Source organism: Eumetopias jubatus, unplaced genomic scaffold, assembly GCF_037043125.1.
Source record: "Eumetopias jubatus isolate StellerSeaLion01/CBP00866 unplaced genomic scaffold, mEumJub1_p1.0 scaffold_7, whole genome shotgun sequence".
Lineage (NCBI taxonomy): Eukaryota > Metazoa > Chordata > Mammalia > Carnivora > Otariidae > Eumetopias > Eumetopias jubatus.
The window spans coordinates 73,223,074-73,240,551 of NW_028274813.1; the positions used below are offsets into that span (position 1 = coordinate 73,223,074).

Here is a 17,478-nt window from a genome sequence, read left to right on the forward strand (position 1 = left end):
TAAAGACTTGCAGAGATTGAGAGAGAAAGAGAGAGAGAGAGAGAGAGAGTCAGGGACAGAGAATCAGAGAGAGCGCGGGCCAGTCTGTCTGTCTGTCTCTGGGAAGGGAGAACGTCTCTGCTTCACAGTGATTAGCACTGGGGGAGAGGCATCCGTTGGCTTCAGACCCAAGGAGAGACCAGACCAGGTCACCCCGGTTAGGACTCAGTGAGCTTTGCCCCTCCCTACCCCACCTCCACCCGGGAATGTCTCGGCGAAAGCAGCGGAAACCCCAACAGTTAATCTCGGACTGCGAAGGTCCCAGCGCGTCTGAGAACGGTGGGTGCCTGGGGAGGGGTGCGGGAGCCCTGAGTCCCAGCCCGTGTGGGTCAGGCCAGGGCAAGGGAGGGCACCTGGGCCACGGGTAAAGCCAGGGGAGGACTTGGTCATTGGGGGTGTGAAGGCATTGGATGCAGGGAGTAGTAAGGCGTTGACCTGTGCTGGGGAGAAGCCCCCGCTTGGCTTTCCTCGGGATTGATTCTGTTTGTGTTTTCCTTGTTTTTCTCCGAATGAAATGGAGTTTTCAAACTGGCTCTGTCTCCCCACCCAAGAGTTTTCTCCTCAGGTCCCCCTTTGCTCACTGGTCTTTGTGCCGTTGCTAAGTAACCTCCTCAGACCTGGAGGCCGTCTCTTAGGGGTGGGATTTTCCCCCCTTTTCTTTCTGGAGAGTTGGGTTGCAAGAGAATGAATTGGATAAACGAAGGTTCCCCTGAGGGAGAAGAGAAAAAAGTTTCTCATTGTTGGGCTGAGCTGAGAACCGATCAGAGCTCCCAGAGGGAGAGAGCTAATGTCCGTCAGATGCCGCCTGGTTTGGGGTGTGGAGCCATGTCACCTGGGGTAGAGACCGGAGGGCTTAGGTTTGTGCTTCAAGGGAGGCCAAGCTAAAAACAAAACAAAACAAAACAAGTATGAGTCAACATACTTGCATCTTTTTTTAAAGTAACAAGATTTTCTGGGGACCCTGGCTGGCTCAGTCAAAAGAACATGCAGCGCTTGCTCTTGAGGTCGTGAGTTCGAGTCCCACATTGAGTGTAGCAATTACTTAAAAAAAATTAAATAAACTTAAAAAAAATAAAGGAACAGATTTTCTCTATGAAGGGGGGCGGTTATTTCATGTATTCTTAGAATAGTCCAGGACGTCGTGGATAGTGGAGCAACGAGGGTATTGAAAAGTGACATTGCCCAAAGTCTCAGAAACAGTGAGAGGCACTGTCAGGACCAAAACCTAGGTTTCCTGAGGCTCAGGGCTGGTGGTGCTCACTCTGCTACATTAGGGTTTTTCAAACTTGCTTGATTGTGGATCCGGCCTAGAGTCTGGGAATCTCTATCTTTGCAAGGGATCAGGTAGTTCTAGGATCAGGCAAGTTTTGGACATACTGCTATGGCTATATACATTCATGCTGTGAAAGTCTGGAAGTCCTGCCTCAGGGATAAGCTATTTAGCAAACAGTTGATTCACCCGACAGTGTAGTGTAGTACTAAGAACAAAAGTTCTGAAGCCAGACTTTCAGGATTCAAATCCTGGTTCCACCACTTGGTTAGCTGTGCAACCTTGGTTTACTTTGCCTCTCTGTGCTGTTTCCTCATCTGTAAAACACTACCTACCTCCTTAGGTTATTGTGAGAATTGGAATGAGTTAATATGTGTAAAGCACTTGGAAAAATAAATAGTATAAATAAGTGTTCAATATATATGGTATGGTCCCTAACAGAAATAAGTACTTAATATGTGTGAGTATTGTTATTATATATGAGGACATTGGCACTTCCTGCAAGGGCTGAAATATGTCCAAAGCTCAGGAACCTCTTGGCGAACTTTAGTATTTCTCTAGGAGACGTGTGCTATGAAAAGCTCTAGCTAGGATACTGTATTTGTAGTGACTAAAATGAAGTTATGATTAAACTTATCTTTCCACCTGTTGTAAAAAAAAAAAAAAATGAGTGCTCTATGTGCTAAGGAACAGCCTTAACAAACATATTGTATTTTGGATAGAACACATTCTCCTCAAGTCACTGCCTTGCTGGGATCCCACTGTGCCCATATTTAGAGGTTCATGGTGGTGGCATCCTTCCCTCCTGGGACACATTCGCCCTCCTTCATGCTGCTGCAGGCCGGATGTTTCTTCCTCAGGCTCTACAGGAGACTTTCCGTTGCCTCACAGTCCTGCTCCCCTGCTGGTTGGATTGTGGAACAATGCCGAAACACCCCCTGCCTCCAACCGCCTCCCCAAAAAACAACCTCTCCTCTCCTCTTCTCTCCCCACACCTCGCAAGTTTGCTCACCCACAGCCCACACCACTGCTAATGAAGAGCCTGTGAGGGAGTCAAAAGAAATTTTTCACCACTGCCCTGAGTGGATTCTTAAGCCCCTTGAGCTGTAGCTCCCACTTGGGGCCGCGAACACTGCGGGGGCATGGGGATGCTGCTACAGTCATTCCCGTAGAAACAGTGCAGGCTCCAATCCAATGGCGGCAACACATTTGAGCTGGAATTTTTGCCTTTGAGCCATAAAAGTCAGAAACGTGAATGAGAGGAGCAAGAAGGCAGCAGTAACTTCTTAAGGTCTGCTTTAAGAAAGCTGAAGGGTTTTCTGATCTGAGAGAAAGATCCTGTGCTACTTGCATGACCCGGAGTGTCACTGGGTCACATCTGGAGATGAGGTGGCTGTATCTGATCAAATCTAAAGTTCTTTCCTGCTCTTACAAGATAGATAGATTTCCCACTCCCTCCTTTTCCATTGGTAGAGTTCTTACTTGCTTACGTGATCTTCAGACCCCTGACTTTTCTTTCTACCACAGAAGACATTTTCTTGTTCTGCATGTGCCCAGATTAGGTGGGGAGGGACTCTATGTTCATCCTCTGGTGTCCCTGTGAAACTATGGGCATCCCTCAGGAATATCAGCAGACATTTATTTAGCAGGTGAGGGTGTCTCCAAGGTTTTCAGGACTACTTGCCTTCTTTTAAGCAATGTTTACCATATGTGACAAGCAAATGCTAAGCCTTTGTTGCACATTTATAAGCCTCATCTCTGCGGTGACCTAAGATGTCACCAAGAAACAGTCTGAAAAAACCTGTTTTCTAGCCCTGTTTTTGTTCAGCTTCCCTGACCAGAACACCAAAAACCTAACAGAATAGTTATTGCACATAAGTGATGAGAAGGAAATAGTATATTTACTTAAAAACTCTGGAGAGAGAAAAAATTTTCTCTCTCCCCTAGAGTCTAGAAATCTGGATTAGAGAACATAAGGGACGTGACTAGGGAAAATGTAAACTCATACATCTGGGAAATAAAGGAAACAAACAGAAACCCAGATATTTAGTGAGAAGGAGAAACCAGGACAACAGCCAAACAGATCTAGAGGGAGAAATGGGAGCTGGCAGACATCAAGAGCAGCAAAAGGAGAAGGAAGGCAAAAAGAGAGTTTTGAGGGCTCTGTTTGTCTTCATATCTGGAAGTAGAGAACATAATCCCTCAGGGTATGGAGCCCAAGCCTTTCAGTCCTTAGGAACCCTGGGTCAAAAAGAAAACATCTCTGTGTAGATAGAAAGTAACTCAGGTGGGGTGCAACATAGAGCACTGGATCAGGAAGCAGAAAACCTGGTTTTTATTTTATTTATTTATTTATTTGTTTGTTTTTAAAGATTTTATTTATTTGACAGGGAGAGACACAGCGAGAGAGGGAACACAAGCAGGGGGAGGGGGAGAGGGAGAAGCAGGCTTCCCGTGGAGCAGGGATGCGGGGCTCGATCCCAGGACCCTGGGATCATGACCTGAGCCGAAGGCAGACGCTTAAGGACTGAGCCACCCAGGCGCCCTGAAAACCTGGTTTTTAATCCAGCTTGGACTTTGAAGCTAGGTGACCTTGGGTGGGGCCATTCTTCTTCCAGGGCTTCAGTGTTTGGCCTTTATTTATTTATTTATAAAGATTTTATTCATTCATTTGACAGGGAGAGAGAGAGAGCGCGCACAAGCAGAGGGAGTGGCAGACAGGGAGAGGGAGCAGGCTCCCCGCTGAGTAGAGAACCCAATGTGGGGCTAGATCCCAGGACCCCAGGATCACGACCTGAGCCACCCAGGTGCCCCTATTTTTATATTTTTAAAGATTTTATTTATTGGGGCACCTGGGTAGCGCAGTCATTAAGCGCCTGCCTTCAGCTCAGGTCATGATCTCGGGGTCCTGGAATCGAGCCCCACATCAGGCTCCCTGCTCAGTGGGGAGCCTATTTCTCCCACTCCCCCTGCTTGTGTTCCCTCTCTCACTGTGTCTCTCCCTGTCAAATAAATAAATAAAATCTTTTTTAAAAAATTTTATTTATTTATTTATTTATTTGAGAGAGCAAGCATGAGCGGGGTGAGGGGCAGAGGGGCAGAGGGAGAAGAAGAAGCAGACTCCCCACTGAACAGGGAGCCCGAGGCAGGGTTCAATCCCAGGACCCCGAGATCATGACCTGAGCTCAAGTCAGACACTTAATCGACTGAGCCCCCCAGGTGCCTCAGCATTTGGCCTTTAAATAATACACTCCTCAGTAATATTTGTGGAGCATTTACTATCTGTCAGGTACTATGCTAGGTCCTGTATGCATTTCCTTTTGTTTATTCCTCCCAACTCCACTATTATTACTTCCATTAAAATTTTTTTAAAGATTTTATTTATTGGGGCGCCTGGGTGGCTCAGTCGTTGGGCGTCTGCCTTCGGCCCAGGTCATGATCCCAGGGTCCTGGGATGGAGCTCCCCGCTCCCTGCCCAGCGGGGAGTCTGCTTCTCCCTCTCCCACTCCCCCTGCTTGTGTTCCCTCTCTCACTGTCAATCTCTCTGTCAAATAAATAAATAAAATCTTTAAAAAAAAGGTTTTATTTATTTGTCAGAGAGAGAGAGCGCACAAGCAGGGGGAGCAACAGAGGGAGAGGGAGAAGCAGACTCCCCGCTGAGCAAGGAGCCCGATGTGGGACTAGATGCCAGGACTCTGGGATCATGACCTGAGCCGAAGGCAGATGCTGACTGAGTCACCCAGGCATCCCCCCATTAAAATTTTTTTGAATGTGTAGTAAAACATACATAACAAAAGTTACCATTTTAACCATCTTTAAGCATATAACTCAGTGACATTCAGTATATTCACAGTGTTATGTAACCATTACCAATATCCATCTCTAGAACTCTTTCTTCCTGCAAAACTGCAACCCTATACTCATTTTTTTTTTTTTGGTGCAAAAAGGTGATTTTTTATTAAAGCACAGGGAAAGGACCCATGGGCAGAAAGAGCTGCCGCAACCCTATACCCATTAAACAATAACTCCCCATTCCCCTCTCTCTGCAGTCCCTAGCAATCACCATTCTATTTTCTGTCACTATGAAGTTACCAATTCTAGATACCTCATGTAAAGGAATCATACACTTTGTCCTTTTGTGTCTGGTTTGTTTCACTTAGCATGTTTTCAAGGTTCCTCCATGTTGTAGCCTAAGAATTTCATTCCCTTTTGAAGCTATACCCCCATTTTATTTTTTTTTAAAGATTTTATTTATTTATTTGAGAGAGAGCACGAGAGGGAAGAGGGTCAGAGGGAGAAGCAGACTCCCCGCTGAGCAGGGAGCCCGATGTGGGACTCTATCCCGGGACTCCAGGATCATGACCTGAGCCGAAGGCAGTCGCTTAACCAACTGAGCCACCCAGGCGCCCCTTATACCCCCATTTTAAAGAGAAACCCAAGCCTTAGAGAAATAGAGAAACTTTCCCAAGATCACAAAGATTAGATAGTGCTGGGACGAGAACTCGGGCCTGTTTGCTTCAGAGCTGTCAATCTTAATCACTTTGCTCAGAGGGTCAGATCTCAGTCCCTTCCAGCAGCAAAAGTGTATGAATTCCTGGCTAAATGCTGAGTCCTTCAATGTCAGAAAAATGTCTCTTTAAAAACTTTTTCGGTGTTCGATCTAAGATATTCCTGTTCTGGAAACAAATATATTTTTCTCACTTAGCACCCCATGTAAACATACCTCAGCATGCCTGTTTGCCTACGGTGTTGCATAGGCCATGGGTGCATTACTAGGTGTGGGTAGCAAAGGAGTGAGTATGTGTATGTATTTAGGAGAGAGGAGTGATGCAGAGAACATGGGACATTCCCCCTTAGAAGTAGTCTATAGCAACAGTAGCAGCAGTTACAGAATCGATTCATAATTATGGAAACTATTAGTGTTGGACCAACACTAAGAGTAAGTTTAAGCAGGTGCTTACATAGTATGCTTTGTTTCTTTAATAGCTGGACGATGCTTGAACTCTGCGTGGAACCAACCTTTAACTTAAAATTAGAAATATGGCTCAAGATGAACGTATTCTGGGAAAAGCAATACAGTCGCTTAAATTCACAATCAGGTCTAAATCATAATCAAATTCTGGCAGACAGTCTGTCCTTTGCTGTCCTGCCTGCTGCTCCCTTGCGGTGTATTCAATAAACTTCTATCTCCTTTCAAAAAAAAAAAAATTCTGTCCATGGAAGCTGGACACAAGAGAGTTAACCTGTGGCTGCGGGCAGAGGAGAGAAGGAGCCTGACAGGAAGATCTGGCATTGAGCGGCTGATTTCGCCACTGTCTAAATTTTGGCCAGGTTGAGGGCAGGTAAGACGTGAGCAGCAGGAAAAAAGGTTTGCTGGGAAGAGCAGCCGCCCGAAAGCTACTGTGGTTCTCATCCTTGGCTGGACATTGGGATCACCTGAGGAATTTTATAAACATACTGATACCTGGATGCCGCCCTCAGGGATTCTAAATTCATTAATCTAGGGTGTGGCCTGGCTATCGGGATTTTTAAAGGCTCTGCCAGTGATTTTTTTTAAAGATTTTATTTATTTGACAGGGAGAGAGACAGTGAGAGGGAACACAAGCAGGGCGAGTGGGAGAGGGAGAAGCAGACTCCCCGCTGAGCAGGGAGCCCAATGGGATGCCGGGGTGGCTCAGTCGGCCTTCATCTCAGGTCATGATCTTGGGGTCCTGGGATCGAGTCCTGCCAGTAATTTTGATGGGCAGCAAAGTTTGAGAACCACTTGTTCAACTACTATCCTGCTGTGTACTCCCCACCTATTTTTCTCTTTGTTCTCCCTAGCCATGCCCTCCCAAGCCTAGAGCAGCAGTTTAGAGAGCTACCTGGTTTCCTTTCTCCTTGTCATTTCGGCTCTTTATAAATTTAAACAAGCATGTCCAGGTCTTAGTCTCCACGTCCATCCCAGACTTTGTATGTGACCCAGGATAGCTTACCTCACCTTATCTGCTATCTAGGGACACCGTTACCAGCTTAGTTTATTCCTGTGTTTATGACTTCATTCCTGTCTGCCTAAGAATCCTGCCCCCCTTTTCAGGAGAGGCAGTGAGTGCAAAGTGCTGAGAAAGAGAGGGTTCCTCTTACAGGTGGCTGTTGATCCGTCACCTTTCAGCAGGGACTAAATTTACCTTAAAGAAGAGTGCAGATCGAATTACGCATCAGAAAGCAAGTTTCATTAAAGAGCAAGAAAGGGGACAGTGTTTCCCAGGAGAAGATGAAAAGAAAAGGATTTCTTTTCTTGTCGGAAGAGTTGACAAAACAGCAACTTGATATCAAATGTTCAATGCTAATTAACAAATGCTCAGTAGAAAGCCTCCATCTCATTCCCTCTCCCTTGCTGAGGCCAGAGAGCAAATGGCAGGTGGGAGCTACACAGGGCTCTTTCTCTAGCATTAGAGAAGGCTTACAATGTTGATGTGCTTGAGAAAGAACTGGACAGGAGTCGAAATTCCGAATGTTTGCCTCACTGAATTACAGTGTGAACTTGGAAAAGTCACTTCATCTCTCCAAGCTTCAATTTCCATATGTGTAAAAATAAACAATACCACACTAACCCGTGACCTTCCATAATTGAAATAGATTCCCCTCTCCCTCACTGTAAGGGTCAGGCCTGAAAGCACGGAGCTCATCTGTTTCAGAGCCATCATTTATAACATTACGATCCTCATGATTATTTGAAGTTTCTAAACATAATTCAGTAAAATGTTCTCATTTTAAAAAGATGGCAAGGGACGCCTGGGTGGCTCAGTCGTTAAGCATCTGCCTTCAGCTCAGGTCATGATCCCGGGGTCCTGGGCTTGAGCCCCGCATCGGGCTCCCTGCTCTGCGGGAAGTCTGCTTCTCCCTCTCCCACTTCCCCTGCTTGTGTTCCCTCTCTCATTTCTCTCTCTCTGTCAGAAAATAAATAAAATCTTTAAGAGAAAAAAAAGATGGCAAAATTTGCGTTCAACAGTGAATGGATGTTGCCAATATTAGGTAGTTTTATCTCCATCCAAAAAAGGCTCCTTAATGTTGGCATATGCCAATGATATTAAACAATGTCTTACCTCAGAAATTAATAAGGTCAATAAGCAACATGAAACGCTGATCTAATTTTAGTATATGTATATCTTAGGTTATTTTGACTGTTTTGCCATTGACAATGTCAATTCTCTAATCCATAATATTTAAAGTCCCATATGTTCATATTAACATGATTTGTCAAGAGTTTTTCAAGTTTTTGTCACCACAGTATTTCTCTGAGAAAGATAACATACCTACAATATTACCACTTTACAAAAAGGAAAATGGTTGCATGATTGACCACTGTCAGTCAAGGACAGAACTGGGATTAGCACAACCTGCGTTTACTGATGCCCAAGCGAACCACAAAACTAAGTGACTGCGGTTCAATTCCTGTAAGTAAGATAAACTCCTTCAGGAAGTGGAAAACCTATGAAGACACATTTCAAGGTAGAAAGGGACTGCAGAGTATCTGGTCTAAGAGACATCTCACCCCTACTTATCTTCTCTGAGGGGAGGTGGCCTCTGTGGCAGTGAGCTGGCGTTAAGTCATTTCTAGGCATTCAAACCAGATTGGGGCTGAAAGGGCTTGTGGCACTGAGAGGCTGTCTGGTAGCTCCCACTGCATTTTTTTTCCCATTGTTTCAGGAATTCCCCTCCCCCCAGGTTAGAGCTAGGTGGGCCTCTAGGCCCCTGCAGGCCGGCATCTCCCCAACCTCCACAGTCCTTAATAGTGACAGCGTGCAGTGTTGTTGCAAGAGAAGGGCAATGGAGGAAGAAGACGGGCAGGGAAGACAGCACTAAAGAGGAGATGGCTCCTTGAATAAGCACGAGCTCCATAAATCAGGTGTGGGCCGGGTGATCTGGGGGGTAACTTGCATTCGGCTATTCTGCGGGAGGAGGGGCGGGGAGTAAAGGGGCTCAGTGTTCCGCAGAGAGGGGTCCTGAAGTGCCTTCCTTGGAAATTCTACCTTGCAGCCTCCCACCCTGAGAAACGTCTTTTGCGGAGAGGAATGGGGGTAGGGTGGGAATAAAGGTGAGGAAGACTGGATAAAACTTGGGGTATTTGGGGGAGCGTGTTTTGATGAGGGATGGATGTTCTGGGCTCCCTCAGACCTCTGAGATCAGACCACCCTCTCTGGAGTCCACGTTTTCCAGGCTCAGTGGATCTTTTATCCAAAGAAAAATAAGAGAAGCCTCTCGCTTTGCTCTGTTGAGCAGGGCTGTGTTTCCCACTGTGCCCCCTTGAGCCTGAGGGGGGTGGGGGCAGGTCTGGGCAAAGACATCTGGAGAAGGGGGGAGCTGGTAGAGTGCAAGGGAAGGTGGACCCCCACCACGCCCCACAAGCACCTGTCACTGAGCCTCCGGAAACCTGCTAGGCTCTGGGCTCCGGCCCCACACACCCACCTCCCACTCCCTGCTCCCGCCCGGCTCCCGAGCAGCTCCTCCCCCATCTCCCCTCTCCCAGCTTTCTCGCTCCAGCTCCTCCCCTCCTCCGCGCCTCCCCGCTCCCCTCCCCCTCCTCCGCGGCTCCCAGCCCCCGCCCCCGCCGCCGCCGATCTCCATCTCCGCAGTCTGGGCCGCTGGGCGCAGAGGCTGCCGCAGCCCCGGCGGCTACCGCCGCCTCCCCCAATCCCGCTACCTATTGTCTCCCACTCTACCCGGCCCTCCACCTCCCCCACAGCCATGGCGCACGAAACCGGGAGGAGCTCTCGTCTCGGGGGGCCCTGCGGGGAGCCGGCGGAGCTTGGAGGTGCGGTAGGGCCCTGCCCCGGCAGGGGTGGGGGCGGAGGGGACGCGCGCGCGGTAAGGGACTTTCGGCGGACGGGATGAAATGCACGATTCTCTGCCTAGGACCCCCTCCTCACGCCCGTTCCTTGCGCCCGCGGTGGCCCGGGGTTGGGGGGGGTGGGGGACGGACTAGGGAAGGCAGAAGCTTGAGCGTGCCTGCCCCTCCCCACCCCCCAACCCTGGGGTGTTTCGCGTCCGGGCCGGTCAAGACTGAGCTCTAGCCTTCTGCGTGGCCTGATGGTGAGCTCATCTCCCCGCCCCCCACAAGCGGTTACTGGGCTCGCTGTTAATTAGAGCCTTCGCATGCCCATCCCAACCGCACCACCCACGCTCTCTCCTTGTCTTCTCCCTAGGTGATGCTAGCGAGGAGGACCACCCCCAAGTCTGTGCCAAGTGCTGCGCACAATTCACTGACCCAACTGAATTCCTCGCCCACCAGAATGCATGTTCTACTGACCCCCCTGTAATGGTGATAATTGGGGGCCAGGAAAACCCCAACAACTCTTCGACCTCTTCTGAATCCCGGGCGGAGGGCCAAAATAGTACCCAGGTCATGGAGGCAGAGCACAGCAACCCTCCGGATTCTGGGTCTTCAGTGCCCACAGATCCCTCCTGGGGCCCAGAGCGGAGAGTAGAGGAGTCTGCGGGGCACTTCCTGGTCGCTGCCACAGGTACAGCAGCTGGGGGAGGCGGGGGCCTGATCTTGGCGAGTCCCAAGCTGGGCGCAACCCCATTACCTCCAGAATCTGCCCCTGCACCCCCCCCTCCTCCTCCTCCACCTCCGCCCCCAGGGGTAGGCAGCAGCCACTTGAACATCCCTCTGATCTTGGAAGAGCTCCGGGTGCTGCAGCAGCGCCAGATCCACCAGATGCAGATGACTGAGCAAATCTGCCGCCAGGTGCTGCTGCTTGGCTCCTTAGGCCAGACAGTGGGCACCCCTGCCAGTCCCTCAGAGTTACCTGGGACGGGGACTGCGTCCTCCACCAAGCCCCTGCTTCCCCTCTTCAGCCCCATCAAGCCCGTCCAAACCAGCAAGACGCTGGCACCTTCCTCCTCTTCTTCATCCTCCTCGGGGGCAGAAACGCCCAAGCAGGCTTTCTTTCATCTTTACCATCCGCTGGGGTCACAGCACCCTTTTTCTGCTGGAGGGGTTGGGCGAAGCCACAAACCAACCCCTGCCCCCTCCCCAGCCCTGCCTGGCAGCACAGATCAGCTGATGGCCTCCCCTCATCTGGCATTCCCAGGCACCACGGGACTATTGGCAGCACAGTGTCTTGGGGCAGCTCGAGGCCTTGAGGCTACTGCCTCCCCAGGGCTCCTGAAGCCAAAGAATGGAAGTGGTGAGCTGGGCTACGGGGAAGTGATGGGTCCCTTGGAGAAGCCCGGTGGACGGCACAAGTGCCGCTTCTGTGCCAAAGTATTTGGCAGTGACAGTGCCCTGCAGATCCATCTGCGTTCCCACACAGGTGAGAGGCCCTATAAGTGTAATGTCTGTGGCAACCGCTTTACCACCCGCGGCAACCTCAAAGTGCATTTTCACCGGCATCGCGAGAAGTACCCACACGTGCAGATGAACCCTCACCCGGTGCCCGAGCACCTAGACTACGTCATCACCAGCAGCGGCCTGCCCTACGGTATGTCCGTGCCGCCAGAGAAGGCCGAGGAGGAGGTGGCCATGCCCGGTGGAGGTGTGGAACGCAAGCCTCTGGTGGCCTCCACCACAGCACTTAGTGCCACGGAGAGCCTCACGCTGCTCTCCACCGGTGCAGGCACAGCCACGGCTCCTGCGCTGCCTGCTTTCAATAAGTTTGTGCTCATGAAAGCAGTAGAGCCAAAGAGTAAAGCTGATGAAAATACCCCTCCGGGGAGTGAGGGCTCAGCCATCACCGGGGTGGGAGAAAGTGGCACAGCAACCCGAATGCAGCTGAGTAAGCTGGTGACTTCGCTTCCCAGCTGGGCACTGCTTACCAACCACTTTAAGTCCACAGGTAGCTTCCCCTTCCCCTATGTGCTTGAGCCCTTGGGGGCCTCACCCTCCGAGACCTCAAAGCTGCAGCAACTGGTAGAAAAGATTGATCGGCAAGGAGCTGTGGCAGTGGCCTCTACTGCCTCGGGAGCCCCCACCACCTCGGCGCCTGCAACCTCGTCCCCCGCCTCGTCGGGACCTAACCAGTGCGTCATCTGCCTCCGGGTGCTGAGCTGTCCTCGCGCACTGCGCCTGCATTATGGCCAACATGGAGGTGAGCGGCCCTTCAAATGCAAAGTGTGTGGCAGAGCTTTCTCCACCCGGGGCAACCTGCGTGCACATTTCGTGGGCCACAAGGCCAGCCCAGCCGCCCGGGCCCAGAACTCCTGCCCCATCTGCCAGAAGAAGTTCACCAACGCTGTTACTCTGCAGCAGCACGTTCGGATGCACCTGGGGGGCCAGATCCCCAATGGTGGTACCACGCTCTCTGAAGGCGGGGGAGCTGCCCAGGAAAATGGCGCTGAGCAACCCACGGTCTCGGGGCCGGGGAGCTTCCCCCAGCAGCCGTCCCAGCAGCCGTCCCCAGAAGAGGAGTTGTCTGAAGAGGAGGAGGAGGACGAGGAAGAGGAGGAAGATGTGACTGATGAAGATTCCCTGGCAGGGAGAGGCTCAGAGAGTGGAGGCGAGAAGGCAATATCCGTGCGAGGTGACTCAGAAGAGGCCTCAGGGGCAGAGGAGGAAGTGGGGACTGTGGCGACGGCGGCGGCAGCAGTAGCCACCACGGGGAAGGAGATGGAAAGCAATGAGAAAGTGATTCAACAGCCTTCCCTGCTGCCGCCGCCTCCACCACCACCCGACAGCCTGGATCAAACACAGCCCATGGAGCAGGGAGGCGGTGATGTCTCCGGAGGCATGGAAGAGGGGGCCAGAGCGGAGAGGAGCTCAAGCCCAACGGCGGCACTCAGCCGGGAAGGGGAAGGCAGCGGCAGCGCCTCGGTGGAGCTGAGCATGCAGGAGGCCATGAGAAAGGAGCCGGGCGAGAGCAGTAGCAGAAAGGCCTGCGAGGTGTGTGGTCAGACCTTTGCCACGCAGGCAGCCGTGGAGGAGCATCAGAAGACCCACCCCAAGGAGGGGCCGCTCTTCACTTGTGTTTTCTGCAGGCAGAGCTTTCTCGAGCGGGCTATCCTCAAGAAGCATATGCTGCTGGCTCACCACCAGGTACAACCCTTTGCCCCCCACGGCCCTCAGAATATTGCTGCTCTTTCCTTGGTCCCAGGCTGCTCACCTTCCATCACTTCCCCGGGGCTCTCCCCCTTTCCCCGAAAAGATGACCCCACGATCCCATGAGCTTATTTTTCTGTACCTGCTGCCCCTTGACCCAGGGAGCAGAAACCGAGAGCTCTGTAGAAGGACTTCTAAGATGTATGAGCCCTTATTTGTCTTTTTCTCTGAGTCCTTCTGTGATACCTCCCTAGTGGCTTCTCTCTAGTCCCCGAGCTTGGAAATAGTTGTGCTCACAGGGGGATGACCCCCTGATGAATTTTTCTTCCCTCTTCACTCACTGTACCTGAGGAAAATAGATTCTCTACAGCTTTCACCTTCCCAAGGGGAACCCTCTCCAGCTTCCCTGGGGTGACCCTTCTCCCCTCTCCTTTCTTCCTCTCCCTTTCCCTTTGGCAGGTGCACCTGAGCACCCACATTTGGAATTGCAGCCCAGCCCGAAGGGGCCGGCAGCTGTCTCTGGAGGGCCCAGTGCCACTCCTCTCTGGTGACCAGGTCAACCTGCAGGACTTCCTATCCCAGGACATTCCTGTCCAACTGGTGAGGGTAGGTCCCCTGTCTTTCTGGAACCAGTACACAGCTTTCCTGTCAAGTGACCTGCCCACCAAGCCCCGGAGTTCCAGCTCCACCTCCAGTACCACTTTAGGCCTGGCGCCACCAGTGCTGTTTGGCCCGGGAACTGTGGCTGGGAACGTGCCTCCAGCAATGGGATCCAGAGAGGCCAAGGAGAAGAGAGCCCCCCTCTTCCTATTTCGGTCTCCTGCATCCAAGGCAGTGCCTAAGAAGCCCACCACAGAAGAAAAGTAGCAAACTGTACATTCCTTCTTTTCCCTGCTCCAGAAGGTGCCAGCAGTGAAGACACAACAATATCTGTATCTGGTGGCCCGGCCCTAAGGGGTAGGGGGAAATGAAGGGCATATAGGACATTCTTCCCCGTACACTCCCGGTCAGGCGAAGGTGTTGGCTGATCAATATGCCAAGACACCTCCAGCTTCTATTCCTTCATCATAGCCTCTCAAAGTTAGGAAACAAGCAGATGTCTTGCCAACAGGTCTCCTGTGGAATATTTTGGGAACTGCGAAGTTCATATCTTTAAGAAGCATTATTGGTGAGGGGGGTTGAAAGAGTAATGATGGAGAGTTAAAGAGTGTTGCTAAAGCATAGGGCTTGCTGGGAACCTATAAGATTAAGAAAAGGGCATGGTGTGAGGGAGGGGACCTCCAATTCTTGACTGGATGGGTCTCATGAATGTTCTTTTGGACTATTAGTGACTTGGTGTGCAGCACTGCACCACAGGTCATAGGGGATTTCCTAGCACTAGTGTGCTTCTAGTTTTAGATAACTCCCTCCTTTATTCCCTGGCCCCTTGGATTTTCCTTGTCTTCCTTTCTCAAGGCCTATTTCCTCCCCCATTTTGCCTGTCTATGGACCAGGGCTTACGTCTTTGCCACTGTCTGGGTCTTAGAGTCCCAGACTTTGGGAGACGAGCTCTAGGTGGTGTTCTCCCTACCTCTCCGTCTTGTAATGAGATGTAGTATTTACTCTTAACATAGGATCATTTGGAACAGGAGTTTTGAGGAGGAGAGAGTGAGAGTTCTGCTACTGACTGACTTGAATGATGGTTTCTCCTCCAAAGGTATAGGCTCCAGAGCTTCCTAACATAGTAAAATGTGAAGAGCAGACAAGGGAGATACTAGTGTCTTTCCCTTTTCATTAAAAGTGTTTTAACCAAATATTTGTGTGCTTTTCCTTATTTCATGATTAAATAGCCAGCTGGGGTGTGATATGGGCATTCCCTAACATTGAGATTCCCTTCCCACCTACATCTCCTGCCAAAGCTGAACATATGGTGTTGAAATATTTAATTTATTCAGCCTTGTCCTAAAACAACCTCCAGTGAATGTTAATTTCCCTGTGGAAATGGAGTTTATGTTCTCAAAAAGTAAAGGATTTGTCCATTGTGTGCAGTCATTGTCTAGATTTTTTCTTTGCCTAGAACTTTCCACCACCAGGCTTTTTTTGTTTGTTTGTTTTGTTGGAGGTTAGAAGCTGTTTCTTTGTCTTTCCTGAACCCCAGGCTAGCCTACCTGACATCAGTTAATCTGCAGAACCAAGATGAATAAATCTTTATGATCCTTGAGATCTGATGTTATAAACAGGAAAAAAAGTAATTCAACACTAATAATTTCTACCAGTGGGATAATTTAAAGGAAGATTCTTAGCAGAGGAAGTACGTGAGGAGTGGCGGTGTGAAATGAAACATATACATTTTTTACCTTGTCTCTCCACAACTTGGTGAGGTTTAGATTTGACTCTAAGACCTTGTTTTTTTAGAGAACAGTCCCCAGAATTTTTTTATAATGTGACTGAATGTTAGTGCTACATGGATGGGGCTGGTAAAATGGTTTGCCCAAAGTCACTCAGCCAATTAGTGGCAAACTTGGATTAAGGAACCCAGTGAGCAGGGACAGTGCTTGTTTCCTGCTACACCATTTAAGACTCCTGATGTGAGACTGGCTGGCTGGCTGGAAGACCAAAAGGAGGAGGTGAGTAAACCTATTCTTGGCTCAATTCAAAGTAAAGAACCAACGTTTGATTCTAGTTGCCCCCACTAGAGCAGTACCGGTCCCCTTTAAAAGGTCTTGGTGAACAGGAATATGTGGGAATCTTGTGAAGTCAACTGGGGAAGAAACAGCTTCTGCCTCTAATTCCTAGCAAAGCTTTGTAAATCTTTTTCTCCTTTCAGCCTATGGAAGGAGGTAGGTCACCAATCCTATTCTATTTACCTCCCCTACCCCCACTGGACATGGATAATGCCGTTTAAATAATTAAAGTAGACTTGCCCTCTCTTTATATGTCAGTTCCCATTATGGTAACAGCTGTTGGTAAGGCTTTGACTCATGGATACTTCCTTAGGCAGGTCTGCACTGCGCCTCACTCCCCACACCCCTTCATTGCTCTACTTTATTTTCCCTTCTGTCTCCTTTTTATTCTTTTTATTCTCCTGCCCTGCTTTTTCTTCTTCGTTGACCTCTCTTATCTGACAGCTTTAATTTTTTTTTTCTTTTCTCTCGTCACCTTTAATTTATTCTGTCTCTTAGAGCCTTTAGTTTCTTCCTTCTCATAGCCCCTCCAATCCCCACCTTCAGCGTCCCATTTCTCACTCTCAATCACTTTTCATTTGATCATCTTTTCAGAAGGTGAATGAACTCTAACTTGCTGGAATGAGAATGTAAAATGTGGCTTGCAAAACAAATAAATATAGTGGATCCAGTTCAAACTGGATGGATGCAAAGCATCACTATTAAAAGGCAGATTTGCTCATTCATTCAGTTAATTTCTGAGGATTTATTTTGTTTCAGAGACCAAGTGTTGGGCAGGTCCAAAAGTAAGTAAGACACTTCTGCCCCTATGGGAGCTCAGTCTAAGATGAAGAAAAATATAAACATTTTTATATGGTGGTGTGGTAGTAAATACTATGATAGACGCAAACAATGGCCTGCAGGTTCCCAGAGAGGGAAATAACTCATAATGCAAAGATGGAGAAGGGGGAGAGGGTGTACAATTCTCTTGAATTCAACTTTCATAATAACCACTCAAATATATTAATTCATTCAACAACCTAAGGACCAATGCAGTTATCATTTAAGAACTATGTAAGATATGCCAAGTCCCCTTTGGCAGATACAGAGATGTGCTGCTTTAGAGGTTCCCCTTTAAGGAAGAACTGGCTACCTAGCTGCAAGAAGCCTGATTCACTGACATCCTTCAACCGCTCCACTCTTCAGCTCTGGCCAAAGACTGAGCAAAGATGGTGAGTGGTACAGGAGCTTAGGCATTTCCATGAAACATGGCACTCTAATGAGCATTTTTACTCTGGAAGTCCCCATTGGACTGGCAGAGATGGTCAGGTCTGCCTCATAGTCTGACAGTTCTTCCTGCTCCAAACTCATTTTACCCCCTTTTCCTTTTACAGGTGTTACTCCCCATTAAAACTTTTGGAATCTTAATTCTGCCTTCCATCTGGTTCTCGGAGTTTTCAACCTGTATTACTCATGAAAAAGGCCTAGATTCTATTGGCACATTTTCA

The 17,478-nt window shown here is 49.4% G+C and overlaps 1 protein-coding gene across 4 annotated transcripts; it reads left to right on the forward strand.

Annotated features, from left to right (window-relative positions):
- Positions 1–245: 245 nt before the first annotated feature.
- Positions 246–15,065, forward strand: SALL2 (spalt like transcription factor 2). Of its 4 annotated transcripts, none has more exons than XM_088025072.1 (4): positions 246–318; positions 10,495–10,809; positions 11,212–13,324; positions 13,955–15,065. In XM_088025072.1, the coding sequence occupies exons 1-4, from the start codon at positions 246–248 to the stop codon at positions 14,193–14,195; spliced, it is 2,742 nt and encodes a 913-aa protein (XP_087881198.1). In that variant the 3' UTR covers positions 14,196–15,065. The 4 variants fall into 4 exon arrangements, with proteins under 4 accessions (XP_087881198.1, XP_087881197.1, XP_087881199.1 ...); XM_088025073.1 differs by lacking the exon at positions 246–318 and adding an exon at positions 10,037–10,103; XM_088025071.1 differs by having other exon boundaries at positions 10,495–13,325; positions 13,788–15,065.
- The last annotated feature ends 2,413 nt before the right edge of the window (positions 15,066–17,478 follow it).

What these genes read in the sequence shown, in the direction of transcription:
- SALL2 (XM_088025071.1), top strand. Translation starts at nt 246, where the DNA reads ATGTCTCGGCGAAAGCAGCGGAAACCCCAACAGTTAATCTCGGACTGC. An exon ending in TCCCAGCGCGTCTGAGAACG is followed by an intron (nt 319 to 10,494) that starts GTGGGTGCCTGG and finishes TCTTCTCCCTAG; the next exon opens with GTGATGCTAGCGAGGAGGAC. An exon ending in TGCTGCTGGCTCACCACCAG is followed by an intron (nt 13,326 to 13,787) that starts GTACAACCCTTT and finishes TCCCTTTGGCAG; the next exon opens with GTGCACCTGAGCACCCACAT.